The 16,434-nt window shown below is 41.5% G+C and overlaps 1 protein-coding gene across 9 annotated transcripts in view; it reads right to left on the bottom strand.

Moving 5' to 3' along the window:
* Positions 1–3,013: 3,013 nt before the first annotated feature.
* ASB7 (ankyrin repeat and SOCS box containing 7) overlaps positions 3,014–16,434 on the bottom strand; it is a 190,343-nt gene continuing 176,922 nt past the window's right edge. For all 9 annotated transcript variants that reach the window (XM_069222794.1, XM_069222797.1, XM_069222791.1 and 6 more), the window contains one exon: positions 3,014–10,625. In XM_069222794.1, the coding sequence (XP_069078895.1) occupies positions 10,486–10,625 (140 nt within the window). In that variant the 3' untranslated portion in view covers positions 3,014–10,485. The remainder of the gene's footprint in view (positions 10,626–16,434) is intronic.

The following is a 16,434-nucleotide window of genomic DNA, read 5'->3' as shown; positions in this document are numbered from 1 at the left end:
CTTATATTAGGGAGCATAATCATCCCAGTACTATAGTTATCTTTTTGGAGTCTGTGCCAAAAAGATTATGTAGTCTGTGACCTACCATGTGGTATGGGTTAAGTACCAGTCACAGGGGTTGCCAAGCCCTTGCATGCTGGTCCAAATGAGACATTGGCAAACCCCCACAGGAGTCCGATTGGCAGCCAAAGATCTGCAGCATAGCCTCCCTGAAGGCTTCTACTTGCTTTTGTTACTGATGGACCTGGAAACTCAGACTGCTTTAGGACTAAACTTTTAATCAGCTCAGAGGGAGAGTAAGACTGGGAGGCACATATACACCATCTCTGGAATTAGAGAGGCATGAAGGGGCCGTTTCCTGCTTGTTTGTTCTATTTCTTCTTCCACGTACCCAGAGACTGATCATGATGAGGACCTTCCATAGGAAGGACTTCAGGGGCAGAAACAAGCTGTTTCTTTTGACTTCGACCAGTAATGTCACACTGTCACCAAGCACAAGAAGACTGAATTTGGCTTTGTGTTCAAATATGGCTTTTCGGTTCATCTGGGGGGCAGTCGTATCAGGCCTTGGAGTTGTGGTCTGACCGAAGACACCACAAACAGACTTTGTGAGGGTCCATCTCAGGCATTTGTTTGTGATAGCCTCTGCATGGCTTGCACCCTGTGGTTTTAGGAGGTTGACATTTCCATTGCAGACTAGATACATTTTGACAAATATCATCAAAGACCAGGGAGAAGCTCTGGATCGTTTGAAAAAACATGAAGAAAGGAACTGATTAAAGCATGCATGATTAGCGGCTATGTCCAGAGTGGAATTATGTCAGCACGGAACCACACGACACCACCTAACAGGGCACAGGAGAATTCTTATAATCCTTAATATACAGGTTCAGTAACAAACAAAAACAGTTTCCCTGCAGGGTGTCAAAAAAGACCAAGTACCTGTCTACGATATGTAACTTTGCAGGGAATAAGGCCATTCATTATTTCAGCTGCATCTCACAAAGGCCATGCTAATCTCCCAATATCTTCCGGCCGTGTATTTGTTGCATATAACCGGGGAAATGTACTCCTTTTGTATTGCTATTGCATTGATCTCTGCTCCAAAGCTCCTTCAGGTGTATGTCTAGGCCTATATAGTTAAACGTTTCGGTGATCAATGCTCAGAGTGGCACACTTGCACTGTAGAATAGACACTACAGTTTGTCAGCACTGATAATATATTTAAGACAGTCTTCTACAAAATGTTTTTGTGTTACATATTCACAAGTTGTTGCTCCCATCCTTTGTGTTTTCAATTTTAGCTCCGAGACCTGCGTTGTCAGCATATAGACTTGACTTCAACAGGGGCAACATTTACACATTTCTCTCATCAGCTAGACGATTGCTTATATTCACTTTATACTGCTACCCACACTAATTTTTATTGATTTTTTTATAGTGATACTGTGCTGTTTTTTTGGGAGTTGAAGGTCACCAACTGTTCTCAGAAAAGGACACTCCACTGTGGAGCTGTTTACTTGTCTAATACCTTGCCATCAGTGTTGGTCTCTTTAATTCTTAATGTATCCATCAAACCATTTGTATCTGTCCCTTTTCTTAGATTGCTTCTGGTAGATGGACCCTGCCCTGGCATAGGGAGCAAATACTTCGCTTCTCTATGGAAGTCTTGTTGGTCGTTTTCCAGTGATGTACACGTTTTGCATCCCAAATTGTCATTTTGTCCATTGTTGGTCAAATTCTCTTCAGGAGAGAAGCAGCACTGTGCTGGATTTTGGCATTTTATGGATATCCTGCACCATTTGTTTTTAACATGTTTTGTGTCTCTCAGTGTCTGTACTTCATTTTCTGGTGCCTTCAATGTCATCTCCCCAATAGATAGGTAGATACCACATACTTGTAGACAGCTGTACCTTTTCATTGGCCATTCGCCTCTCGGTCCTCTGGATGGAATCAGACACACGGCTAACCCTGTAGGTTGGTTAGTCATTTGCATTCCTTTCTTTGGTTCAATCTTTTGGGTCCATTTTTGTGTGCGCAAATTTTCCAACTTCCCAGCGGGATGGCCAGATCATGGTCTCACTAAGTAGACTTCAGATGGCAGTTACCAGTACTTTCATACCTTATCCTCATAACTTTAGGGATGTGTTGAGTCTCATCTGGTAAGGGATATTTCCTGCAAGCAATTAAGGTTTTCCTCAGCTCCCCCACACCACATCCTTTTGTTCCTTGCGTTCTAAAATAAAAATAAAAATCTGCTGATTTGCGAAGTAGGCATTGTAAAGGAATCCAAGGCACTTTAGTTCTTGCACGCAGTCTCCCCCAATACAGGTTTAATATCCTGGAACTATGCCGCACAGGATGTCATTAATGTTGGGGCAATAAAACTCGTTGCCGTTCTTGGGGGTAGAAAATCTCTCAACTTAATGTTGCAACAAGCTACCAACAAGAGATTCAAAACTAGTATGCTGCATACATAACTAAAATCAAGAAAGGTACCTTCTAGGCAGTGGATCCTATATCACAAGTTTGAAGTCCTAAACCACTACAATGTTCATGAAGAGTCTCAAAATCTCATCACTTTCCCTGCCCTCCACTACCTACCTTTTCCCACTGATCCATCTTCCACCACTTCACCGCCTGTCTCCCCACTTCACTCAGTTTTCCTACAGTAATTTTTATAGCACTTAAATCAACCCCACAATTTCCCATAATTGTACCCAATTTTTTCGGCAGTGAGGAAAAAATTTGAATTTTCATTCATTTCTAATTTAAGAGACTTTCCACAGTGGTTTTTAACATGAATCATATTCACGTGCTTTTATAATGGCATTCCAGGTACTAGCCACCTCACAACAATTTATATATTTTTATTTAAGGTGGTGCTTTGATGGAGGTCCCAAACATCATCTGCAGCGAATATTAAATGCTTATATGATCTACATCAACTAACCAATGAAGCATGTGAAATTAAACTGACAAAGAACAAGACAAATAAACGACAGAGTCTGCATTGTTTGCCATGTTTTTTTTGTTGTAAAAATTGAAAAACTGGGTCAAAGCAAATGTACAATACAAAAGATGAACATTGCATTACAGAAACAAAAGAAAAATGGAATTGAAGAACAAAAAACTTAGACACATGGAAAGGGCTGTTACCCACATATTGCAAAGGTAAGGAATGTATGTCTAAGTTTGCTTAATTCTGTTTACATTTTACAGATCACAAACGCAGAATAATATCTGTTCAAGGTGTGATTTGTTAATAGCAACCATGACTAGAATGGCAATTGCCTAATCAAGCCTTGCCAATCAGAAACGATTAGGAACACCACATGACAGAGAGGAAGTTTTAGAACTCAACCTGAGCACTAGACTAGCTCTTTGTAGCAGGTTGTGAAAAACGAAGTTGAAACTTTGCGTGGGGTGAGTGTATAACTGTTATGCCAAAATTCACATTATGGTTTAGCTGCAAACATTTTGACTTGCGCACTCATAAAAACTGTATTTTAGACTTGGTGCCTTCAACATCTGTGCCACGGTTGCCCTGCATGTATAAGAAACAAATATTCTGGCAAAGAAGTACACATGCAGGCAGACAACCTCATATGGCACGATTAGATCGAAGCATACTTGTACAGGAGATTGCATTACAGCTAACAGTTTTAATCTTCCAACAAGAGGTCATGCCTTTTTCAAACATTTTTACCGGCTGGATCTAGATCTTCTTGCATTCTTTGAGTGACACTGTTTGAGACCCTACGAGCTGAGAAGGAAAAGTCGGAAGGTGACATGTTAATTAACAGGAGGCATTGTTGGTGAGCTTCGGTAGCTGGAATAAAGATGCAAATGTGACTGCTGAACAGTATCAACTATCTTCCCACACTTTGCAATATGGAAGGTAGGCATGTACTTCAGCAAAAGAGAATTCCTGGTTTCATAATACAAGCTTCAGCTGTAATCAAAACAGAAGCTCCCGGCTCAATACAAAGAAATTCCTAAAACTTGCATCGTCTCACTGGTACCAAAAAACAAAACAAAAAAAAAGTAGTGCGACTTGTGATGGCCATTGGAACTACATTTACATAATAAATCCTGCCCATTAGCAACTTTTGGAATGCCAACTCTAGACCACTTTGCAGACACCAAAACATTTCCATACATGAATTGTGAAGGCTAAGAAAAATGAAAACAATGAAGCAACCACATCCTTTTAAACTAAAAAGTTGGGTTCATATTGTATGGATAGGTTAAAACAATGGCATTTAAATACAAATAATCTAAAATTCCTCTTTTACTCTGCTGTACATGTATAAACAAATATTTACAAAATTCTACATGTCTTCTTAAAGGTCAGAAGTCTGTAGTTTGTTTTATAGCCAGGATGTTTTACCTGGCTTTGGCTCAACTCTGCCCTGGTCAGTTCAAAGGTTCAATAGCTGTTTTTTTAGATATTTAAATAAAGTAAAGAGAGAGATTTAGCCAAGGGATGTCTGGTGCTGCATGCTCTTCATTGGTGGGTTGATATTTATCCTGAAGTCTGCTGAAACTAGCAGTTACAGTACCAGCCTTTTAGCCCTCGAAGTAGAAGTGAGAACAATGCATGTGTGCCAACTGCTAGCAGACATGATTGGAATTAAGAGCACCATAGAGGCTTCTGCTATTGGTCCATGATGGGCGTGGACAGATTATTCATTCCTAGCACTTTGTGTTCCCGATAACCGTAGGTCTGCTTTTGCTATTTACAGTTCCAAACGATAATTACCAGGATGCAATAAAAAAAAAAAAAAATAAAAAAAAAAAAACACGTTATTTAGAACTGGATGAGAATTCGCATGTGGCACGAGTCACCTTGAAATCTCTGGCAGAAAGACCTCGTGCCTGGAAAGGACTTTGCAGAAATCAGTTGTCCGGGTGTACGACTGAGGTAAGGGAGGTCGAATCCAATGCAGAGATTACCTGCAGCCATCGCTACAATGCCTTGTTTCACTAACCAACCCCTCAGTTTTTTTCATTCTAGACACAGCTACAGCCTACAGATGAAAAAGGCTGTTCCATTGGATAGCTGAACAAATCCAAGAATTCTCACCCCCAACAGAAAATAGCACTACCTTCTTCAGATACAAAAGAAAAACTAGTATTTAGCCAACTGCTAGTTTATTCTTTAGCCTTTTTTAATTGTTTACTTATACTTACATGCCCCAGACCAAATATCTAGGAATGAATAAATAAACGAGGTTAACTGTTGAAACTATCGGTGATCACCTTGCAAATCACTTAAATCCAAGTTGATTGTTAAGCTATATCAAAAGAACATAAGAGCATCTTTTTTTCCAATTGACAACATATGATTTTGACAAAAGAATGGCATGGCGAAGGAGTAGCACAAAGTGTTTAGTTGTAAAGGTCAGATGATCAAATCTTAAACTGTAATAAATAATGGAATAACATAACTGCAATTCTAGTCTCCAACCAGAGAGATTTTTATTTACTACATAAAAAACTGTGGCAAATCTATATAGTTTGAATTGGTTTCCCTTCCATTAAGCAAAACTGCCCACACACACACACACACACACACACACACACTTTACTTCTTGCACAACTTTTGCTTGTATGCAAGAAACGCGGTATGCAGATTTAGCAATTGTTGTAGTCCCTCCTGTATGCATAAAATGGCACAAATATCACATTGCTTTGCTGCATGTTCTGTATGCAGCAAACATGGACAAATATAACTCTACATCATTGTTGGGGAAAAAGGTAAAACGTATGTAAAAGTATTAATTATAAACGTCTGTTTCACTGGTTCCTGGTGAAGAAGGAATTTCCAAATTTACAATAACGGAATAATGCCATGGCTTATACAACAACTTGATTTCTACTAAAAGACCTATGGAGGAGTAATGAAGCTATATGCCAAACAATTAGGAACCAACACCTCCTTACGTACTAGTTGGCAAAAAAGTGACACCCGTTTTTCCTAGCAGTAGCACCAGAATTGTATTAGTCTTTGAAAGAAGAAGCCAGATGCCTGTTCTGAGGTAAGCAGAAATCATACTGAAGGAAGCAGTGCACATTACATTACACCACAAGCAAGGATTACACAAAACTCAATGTACCCTGTCTAAATAAAAAAATCAACAACAGAATGAAGTCTTCTCCGGCTTAATATGGCAGCTGGATTGTTGACAAATATATTCACATTTCAATTCCATTGTTAATCTTGTAATTGGCAGGTTTCTTTCTACACCTTTATGTTACTAATTAAGCCCTCCAATACCCACTTGTTAGCAGTTGACAGAAATGAGCTCTGCTGTTATAAGTCCAAAAGATCAAGTATTGTCTTTGTCCAGTTAATGTTACATCAATGGTTCCCTCAGGCGAGGTATTATTGGTTTGTTGAACAACTTGAGAACAAGGTGTTCTGCAGTGACTCCCAGACAGGCGTTCCCTGGTGATGGGTTGACAGCATAATGAATATTCTGAAATAGCACGAACCCCTGCTCCCATATGCACTGATGTGGGATCATATTTACAGACAGATGACATTTCCTACTCTGGCCCCAAGTGCTGCTGGGTAAGGGGCAGGAGAGATAAGCAGAAGACCTAGCTGAGAATTTTCATCCAGCATTAGCGGGCCAGGACCTAGATCCACTGTAACATCTCAGCTGAGTGCTACAAAAATGCTACAAACTAAACACAAAGGTTTGAGAAGAAACACAGAATCCAGTGCTAAACACAGGTAAATGCTGTGTGTTTAACTACAAGATTTTACTGTCAGAGAAGTAGTAGAGCAAACTTACTATTACTAATCCATGCTAAACAAAGAGCAAACACTTATGGGTTAAAGGAACATTACAGTTGCAGTTCTGCAACTAAAACTAAGGAAACAGGGTCTCTGTGACATTCATGAAAAAGGGGTGCAAGTCTATGGACCATTCATGGTTTATAAAAGAAAGCTATATTTATAGCTTTTTCAACTGCAACTATCCAGGAGACATAGCAATGGTGGCAGTGGAAGAAAACAATGAACTAGGTTTGAAACAATGGAGGATCTACAGCTGTTGCTATGTAATAAAAATATTCTACGAGAAGAATAGATTTGGCAGATCACGCAGTCAATGATCTCTGTTATCACTGGTTTGCACACAATGCCACGTTTAGCGACAATCATCATGATTTCTCCCCAATTCTTATGAAACATGAAGAACTGGGTGTGGTAAATATTGTATTTTGAGAGAAAACAGGGTGGGTGGAGAGTGACTGGTGAATTATGTATTTGGTGAGAGGATAATGTAGAACAGTTTTAGAATCTATTTATTCTGCTACACTAAATCCTTGTTTTTCGCTCAAATTCTAAATAAATTTATCTTAATTTGTTTTACTTAACAAAAGTAACAACAAACTATTATATCACATTTGGTCATCACGGAAAGTGGGGAAAGTTTCTGCCCAATCAGAATGTACAATACAAGAGGGGAGACCAGGTGCAAGAAATCCAACCAAATAGAAACGCTACTAACCAAAAAGAAATGAGTGAATTACAAAACTTTCTGATTTCCAGATATAGGTACGAGTTACATGTGCCCCTTGCTTACACAATCTTTAGTGATCTGTGACTGGCAATGGCAGCATATCCGCCCATAATTCCTCATCTTTGTAGAAGGCAAACATCTTATCTTCAAATATGGTTTATGTATTGTATCTCCTTGTGGAAATGAAAGACCTTGTGGGATGTGAGCCAGGATCTTATCCAGCTTGCGAGCATCTGCCCTTGTGTTCTCTTCAATGCCTTGCATAACCTGTGTTAAACAGGAAGCTGCCAATGCCTCGAAAACAATCACTTACAGGTACTGTGTGCTGCCATTGCCTCATCCAGATTCAGATGGGTGGTGCAGGGTGCCTCGCCAATGCATTAACCAACCTTCATTGAGAGAGGATTAGGAAAGGGCACAAATTTACCCAGATGCGCTCCACGTGGGCACTACTTTCCACCTTCAACATCCTGTGATGTGGCATATCGTGCTGCCATGTGGCACTTCGTGCAGCAAGACAGGGTGCAGTCAAGACCCTTCCCCACTTAATAAGAAGGGAATTTCAATTATTATGGTATTGTGAAATGAAGTTGTACACATTTATGTGAATGTTGCGCTATGTAATTGGCAATGTGCTTTCTTCTACGCAAATACAAGAAGTGAATAAATTAGCACAAGCTGCAGCAGAGTGTTGTAACACTGATGAATCAAAGTGTTGCAGCTCTTGTGTACTTGTGCAACAACTTTACTGCTATGAATGCCAAGCATAAGCATCCAAATCAAAAAACGAAGCAAAAAATGGAAAAGAGATGGTTCCCTAGTGGAAAAAAATAATAAAATTACACTTTATGAAGCAAGAATGTAATAAGTTAAATGCCATACTTCAACTCGGAAAGCTGCTACAGCGGCACCGGGGTCGCATGATTTGAGCCATGCTCTGATCTGCTGTTTTTCGTGCTCAATATACGTAAGAAAGCTAGTAGATACGTGGTAGAGGAGGGAGAACTCGATCATCTGCACATCTGGGGCAGGAACACTATTCAGTGAGACTCAAAGCAGGCACATTCTGTGATGCCCAAGACAAGTTTCAAAAACTTCAAACAATTAGGCTTCTGTGTAAAACAAGAAGCAATCCATAGGGACAGTGAAAGTACACAGAGAGGATGGTGTAGATCCTTATAATGCACAAAAATATTAGAAGAGGTTCATAAACCAGCATAAGGACCAACACTCACAAGTACTGCTTGCTAAATAAAGGAATGTAGAGGCGCTAACAAAATGTTTGTTGAAGAACACTGTAATGCAGGAGTGGGAAGGCTCAAAAGGGCATAACAAGGTCAACTGCTTAAAGCAACCATATATTACGACGTTAAAAATCAGACTTCAGGTCAGTATAATACATTGTCTTAGCTATGAAAGTTAAAGGCTGGGCAATAAAATATCTACAAGATACGAGTTGGTCATGTGTAATGCACAGAAAAGGAGCAGAAATGCTATGTGCAGGGCAACATATTTAGGGGAAATGCCTTTCGAGTTAAATTGCAAACGGGTTGACTTATTGCTGTTGATTGCGATCATCACTGCTCCCCCCAAAACCCCCCAAAAAAAAAAAAACACAAAAGAAAACCAACAAAAAAAACCACACGCTTCCCTCCTGCTATGAAGGATGGCTTAGATAGCAAAGTAAGGTATTCTTCCTAGGGTTTACTACCTCGGGAGACCTTAAGATATTGAATACATAGACATATCTGAGGTACGAGCAGTCTGTCATCCTGACATTAGCCTCCACAGTCCACACCACATTAATGGAATAAAGCACCTTGAAATGTTATATACATTTTAATTGTAACCATTATGAATAAGGACATAAGCTAGATAGTGCCTCACTGAACAATTATCTCCAAAGAGGTTTATTCCATAAATAAGTATATATGATATAAATATCAAATATATACATGTGCAAATATGAACAGTGGCGGCTCATGCTGCAACAAAAAGCAGCACATGAGCATCTCTTGTGAATAAGAAGTGAGGTCGACTGCGGGAGTTGCCACCTAAATCCACTGATTTACAAATCCGTGTAAAACCGACTGGGCATCGGACCTCAATGTAAAGTCACCTGCTTCCAGCTGGCATGGCACCTGCCGTCAAACATGATTTAGAAGTGCCTCTTTGTTCTGGAAATGCCACACCTGGGTTGTCCAGCAAAGCTTTCCCTCACAGATTAACCTGAGATAGATAAAAGGAACAAAATAGCATCTGCTCTTGGTCGATAGGAGTGAGTTCCTGATTAAAGCCTGCATCTTGGATTTCCTGCTTCACATCGAACAGAAATGAACATCCGCATAACACAATCTATTGTGCTCAAACTTAAAGATGGTAACACATTTATAAAAAACATATCATGATTGTTCAACACAAAATGATCATCACAAGAAACGTGCACCTCCCAAATATTTGCCGCATTCTCACAAACACATTCATTTCACATGAAAGGATGTGACTAGCTAAACCCAAACCACCTACCATAGCCACTGCAATTCATGTAGACATTACTACCTGTGAAATAAATACAAAAAATCTCTCTGGTGTAGAATTAAAAATACGTAGGTTGCAGTTCAAAGCTTGTTTGATGTAGCACAAAAACGAATGGGCTTGGGGTTTATATTGTCTTCGCTGCTTAAAGGGGTTAGCTTAAATTGTATCTACAGCCCAACCAATGGGACCAGGAAGCTTAGACATCAGAAACCTTGGACCAATAAACCAAAATTAAGACCTTTTGGCAAGTGGCATCAAAACCAAGAAAATAAGAATGTGTATATCTGCCTTCTGACTTCGATCCAAATCAGAAATTGCATAGGATATACTTTTGTGCAAGGCAGCAGGTCACTGATCCTGTGAGCGACCACTCCATATCACGTCCCCAAATGTACGTTTACTGGCACAGTCAGATGTCATCAAATTTGTGTTTTAAGTAGTCTTTGATGACCTTGGCAATAGGCAGTTCATCGAGCAGCTTCAGGCTTTGAAGGCCTATGTACTGACGAATTTTAATTCGGCACAGATCTTGCAAATTCCTTGGTTGCCCTGTAACGAAAGAGAAAAACTTGTATATAATATAACTATAACAAACCTTTTCACATTGAGAATCTCCGCCCTAATGTCCAGCCACCTGCGACGTCATAGGAAAGCAATGACCCAGACTCTAATTCATTCACAAAACGAGCTTAACCCAAAAGCAGCATCCCTTACACGCAGGTTCTGCGTTAGAATTCCAAAATGAATTTGCAGTAGTAAATATAATGCTTACAGCCATGCTTGCCTGACTTCACGGCAGACTCTGAAGTGATTGCCAGCCCTTCACACAGAAGAGAAATACACAAGGTGTACTAGAAGGTATACAATAAGAACTGTGATAGAAAGGACCTTTAATATGAGAAAAGAGTGCTTTTTTTCCAGTGATTGGGACTCTGAAGCATGCATCACAATGTAAATAATCAAATACTAACTAAAGGGAATCCACTTAAAGATACATACACATTTACATCACCATACTTTGATGGAGAATACTTGGGTTATCATAGATTTAGTCTTTCTTTCTTTCAATTCAACAAGGGAGAAAATAACACAAAGTTGGTGAGGGAGAGAGTCCCATTATTCGTTCCAATTACCAAAATCTGATGCGATGCCAGGGGATCGGGGAACCACAAGGAAACAAAAATATGCATGCAATAATGTCCGAGATGGGGCATGCCAAGTAACCAGCGGGGTGTGGATGAGTAGAAGCAGTTTGGTGAATGGTGTTGAAAAGCAAGCCAAGCATTTTGTATTATGCCCCGTATTTGAGGACAACTAAACTGCTTGGTTGTTGCCAATTAAACTGTGCAGCCAGTTAAGTTACCAACAACCAACTTGGTGCTGGTGATTAACTGTACATTTTTATTAGCATTATAGTGTAAAAATCGTATTGTATGGGAATAACAAATTTAAGGAATGTGCCACTTATATGCTGTTGAAATGATCAGCTTCTTCTTTACAAGTGTGCACTGTAATTATGCAACAGCAAAAAAAATCTGCAGTAGGCATGACAAAATGAGACAAAGAAAGGCACCTTATGTGGAAAGGAAAGGCCAATTATGCAGCACATTCTGCTGTGGTACTATTGAATATTTTTAGTATGCATTTTATAATCTATGTACACTGATGCAAAAGGAATGTCAATGCCACAAAAGACAAGTTACTTACCTTTGGAAACACTCTTTCTGACGAATACTCTAACCGCAGATTTCTTGCCATTAGACTATTCCCCAGAGGTCAGACTGGATAGAGAGCTTTTTTTTTTTTTTTTTAAGCAACGGTTCTGCATTCCAGTAGGTGGCGCCCTGTGGGTAATCACAGGCTCCATGCTGTAATGTAAAATGTTAGAGCAGAGTTGCATATTAGTGTCACTTCTGCACGTGGATGTAGTTTTCTTGCTAGCCTCTTTCGACACCCTCAGATGTAGAATGTGAAAGAATTGCCAGTATCACTTTGCAGATTCCTAACTTAGGATCATTTTTAATGTTAAAAACAGACCACTCCAGAGAGCAGCGGAAGTGAGAAGGTAGTGAGGAATCTGCAGTTGGATAGATTGCCCACCAGAACGCACATTACTGAAGGTAAGTAATTTGCTCTTCTAATAGATACTTCTAGCTGCAGATTCCTCATCTATTTAGACTACTTACCAAAGCAGTAAAAAAAAAAAAAACAAGGTAGAGTGTCTGTGGAGTGGACTTAGATCAAAAAGTCTTGAAGGACCAAACATACAAAATGTCCTTCGCACCAGACCTAGCTGTCCGGGAAGTAGTGCTTTGTGAACGTGTTCACAGACACCATCATCACAGCCTGGCAGATGTCAAGGACAGGCACTCCACATGCCAGTCTCAGGCCTGGTGAATGGGCTCTCAGTACTTCCAGAGACCGCTATTTGACCAGTGCATGGCATATGCACAGGACTACCCACCTCGACAAGAGCCCTCTTCTGCACAGCCTTATCTATCTGCCTTATCTATCTTTGCCCCCCCCACATAACTCCACAAAAGCTAATTGTCCACCCAATGACCCTTGATACAATCGAAGTAAAAGCTTAAAGCACATTTGGGGTTCACCGACTGTAGCTTCTCCTCCTCTTTCAAGGGGTGCAGAAGGGCAAAGTATGCTTGCCGAGAGATAGGTTGCACAATGTCGAAAGGAGTCAACTTTAGGCAAGAAAGCTACCCGAATGCTCAGCACCAGTTTGTCTAGAAAAAAAGGTGGTGTAGGGTGGTTACATTTAAAGTGCCTGGAGTTCACTGGTGACGAGCTGGACGGATAGAGGCCAGGAAGATCGTCTTTAAGGTCAGAATAAGCAATAAGGAGCTGTATGCTAGTTCGAACAGTGTACACATGAGAAAGTTTGGACCAATTCATGATCCCACTGGAATCACAAACTGCTTGGGAGGAAATGTGTGCCAAATCTTTAATAAGATGTATAAAAATAGGTTATTTAAACAAGGCCTGTTTGTCCGATAAACTAAAAAAAATGTCCAGAAAGGCCGATAAGTAACTTTTGATCGTACCCACTGCAAGGCCTTCCTTGGCCAAAGGCAAAATGGAGAAAAACACATCCAATACTTTAGCGTGTTTAGGGTCTCTTATGCACTCCACAAAGGGCCACATATTTGTCCATGCCTGGCATAAATTTACTTATTTTCTTGGAAGGACATCTGTCAGCACAGATGACATCCACCACTCCAGGTGGCAGATCAAATACTGTTAATTTCCACCACTTAATCTTCAACCATGGAGGTGTAAATTGCACAGGTTCAAGTGAGAGGAGGCTGCCCTATTGCTGCACAGGGATCTTCTTGAAGAGGGAGCTTGATCGGAGGGCAGATGCTCAAGCCCAGAAGTTCTGGGAACCCCCCTCTTCTGGCCCAATCCGAGACTCTAGAATGACTTGGGCCCAGTCATTCCAGATCTTTTTCAAACTCTGGGAAGGAGTGAGAGAGGTGGAAGGAAATGCAGGAGTCCTTTGTTCAAGTCCAGCCAGAATGCATCTACTAGCAAGTCTCTACGCAGAAACTCTAACACAAAACATTTGACACTGTGCATTCTCATTGGTTGCAAAAAGATCTAGCCTCGGTTCTCCCCACTGTCAGAAGACATCCTGTGCCTCCTCAGGATGTAGATGCCACTCGTGATTTGCCAGACCCCGCCGATTGAGCTCATCTTCAGTGGCATTCAAGGATCCCACCAGGTGGTTCACGACCAGGAAAAAAAAACAAAGCACCCGCTAGCTACATAGCACATATCCTCCCTCTCCTTCTACTTCTACTTCTACTTCTAGGACTATCACATGGCGGCGATGTTGTCTGAGCCTGCACCAGCCTCCTATTGATGGGTGGAATGCCAAATGGAGGGTTCGCTGCTCCAACCAACTGAAATGGAGCAGGGCTCCTGCTGAAGACATGACTGTTGATCCCCACCTCCCCAGTTGAACTCCCCATACCAGCAGTCAGCAACCTATTACCAATTTCAACTTAGAGTAGGGAAGGGAGAGGGGCCTACACCACTAGCCCTATTATGCTCAAGCAAGCATCACTGCTGATCATAGACTGTCCCTTCTGAAACCAATCAGTTAGAATTCAGCAGAAGGAAGGCTTGGAATTGCATTGTGCCCAGGATAGCCCCCAATGAATAGCACCCTCTGTGAAAGAGTGAGGTGCCAATGCCTCACTAATTGTGAACTCGAAGAAATTCACCATCACGTGGGGTTGGTGTACAAAAGAATACGGCAAGCTAGACTTCAGCAACCACTCAGACACGGCAAGACGAGTGTCCACAATCTCCCAAGGTGTGCCACAATGGCTGCTCATCACTTTTATGAACACCTGCAGGGCACTGGTGAGGCCAAAGGGAGGCACTGTGAACTGGAAAAAGTTCCTGGTCTAATTTGAGCAGCAACATGTGTGGGCCTGCAGGACAGGAAAATATGTATCCTTCATGTCCAAGGACACCATCCAGTCTCCTAGGTCCAGTGCAGCCAAAACTGGGCCAAAGTGAGCATTTTTAATTCATCTTTCCACAGGTACAAGATAGGCTAGTGGCTTCCGTCCTTTTTCAGCACAAGGGAATAAAGAGATTAACAATCCTTTTCCCTTTCTGAGTATGGTACTCTCTTGATGGCAACCTTTTACAACAATACTAGCACCTTCTGCAGCAGAATGGAGAGGCAATCCACTAAAATTTAATTGGATGTAGTGGGAAGTTGTGTTGGAGCAGATACAAACTGTACAGTATGGTTCCGTCCTACCCTTTGTATGGCCCATCTATTGGACTTGAAAACTGAATTCTGCCCACCTCCCAAAGGATGAGTATGTGCCATTAATGGCAAGCTAAAGTGGCTAGGAGGAGACTGCAGCATGTAAAGGGGACTGGGAGTGATCGTGCCCTTTCTGGACTGCGTAGTGACACTGTCCAAAGCCCTGAAAGTACTGAGGACAGTGCTGTAGGAGCTGGGGTCACAGGCAAAGTCTGTATATCAAACCCCTGGAGAAGCCAATAAATTTTTCAAAACTGCAAGTGAACTGCTTGGTAGGTGTTAACAGTCCCAGGGAGTGTGAAATAGCTCTGCTGTCTTTAAAACACTCAAGGCCAGAATCAGTTTTATTGCCAAAAAGGAGTGAGCCATCAAAGGCCACATCCATGAGAGAAGCTTGCACCCCCGCCCCCTGAAAATCCAATAGAACGCATCAACACCTGGCAGTGTAGCACAATCCTTGTGCCAAGTGCCCTCTCCAGTCTGTGGTGACTAAGCCAACACAAATCATGTATTCGGCTGAGTCTTTTCCTTCATGTATTGTTTGGGTTAGAGAGGCCATAAGGTCTTCTGGAATCGCCAAAAAGATCTTGCTTTCTACCACCGAAAGGGCATGCGATTAGTGGCCTACTAATGTAGTACATTGACCAATCTCGGAGCTAGGCTTACTGAAGACAACATTCCCAAAAATCCCAAACTGCCTATCCAAAGGAGTTGTAGGGAACGAATTTGGCCTGCACCTGTAAGATCTCTGATGTAGGGTGCTTAGTGAGAAAATCAGGATCACCAGATCCTGGCCTGTGGTGCCTGGCCACCTGTCATTCAGACAGGAACCAGGCTTGGACCAAGTGGCCATCAAAGTATCTACGAGGGCTTGTTAAAGAGAAGATGCTGGCACGCCCTGGGTGTAGAATTTCTGTGAGAACATTAGCCATGGTCTTGACAGAGAAACAAAAAATCCAGGACATCAGCTGTCCTTAAAACAACTACAAATTACAGACTCTGTCCAATAGGTGGCTTAAGTGGCAAATCCAACCCTATACCGCCGTGGGAGGTATCAAGCCCACTAGCCTCTTGGAAGTCAGCATAGAAATTATCATTATAATGAAAGAGGAAGATCTCCAACCTCAAACCAATCATTATCTCCATCTGGTGGTGTTCCTTTTTTAGCCTCCGAGCCAAAATAGGTCCAAGACAGTGGGGCCTCTGTGGGAACACCAGCCCTAGTAGACGCACTGGTGCCGAATCAGGCTGTATGACAATCTATTGTACTTCAGTAAGCAGCTGAGATTGGGCTGAAGTCGGTTCAGGACCAGAATCAAGTCTTCTGGTGCCAGTGGTGTCGGCACTGGCATCACATAGTGGCAACTCAGCACAGGTGTAGGTGTTGGAGAAGGTGTCTGTACCAGAGTCAGTACTGTGGGATACATGCCACACTGTTCTGTGTCTATATTCCTTCTATTTGCTCAGACTATCTCCTCTATTGGCGGGCACTGCTTGATTTAATAGACACAATTTTAACGGGAGACTCAAATGTATCTATGCAGTCCAACAACA

The sequence above is a fragment of the Pleurodeles waltl genome, chromosome 3_1, assembly GCF_031143425.1.
Source record: "Pleurodeles waltl isolate 20211129_DDA chromosome 3_1, aPleWal1.hap1.20221129, whole genome shotgun sequence".
Lineage (NCBI taxonomy): Eukaryota > Metazoa > Chordata > Amphibia > Caudata > Salamandridae > Pleurodeles > Pleurodeles waltl.
This window is presented reverse-complemented; position numbering and strand designations above follow the sequence as displayed.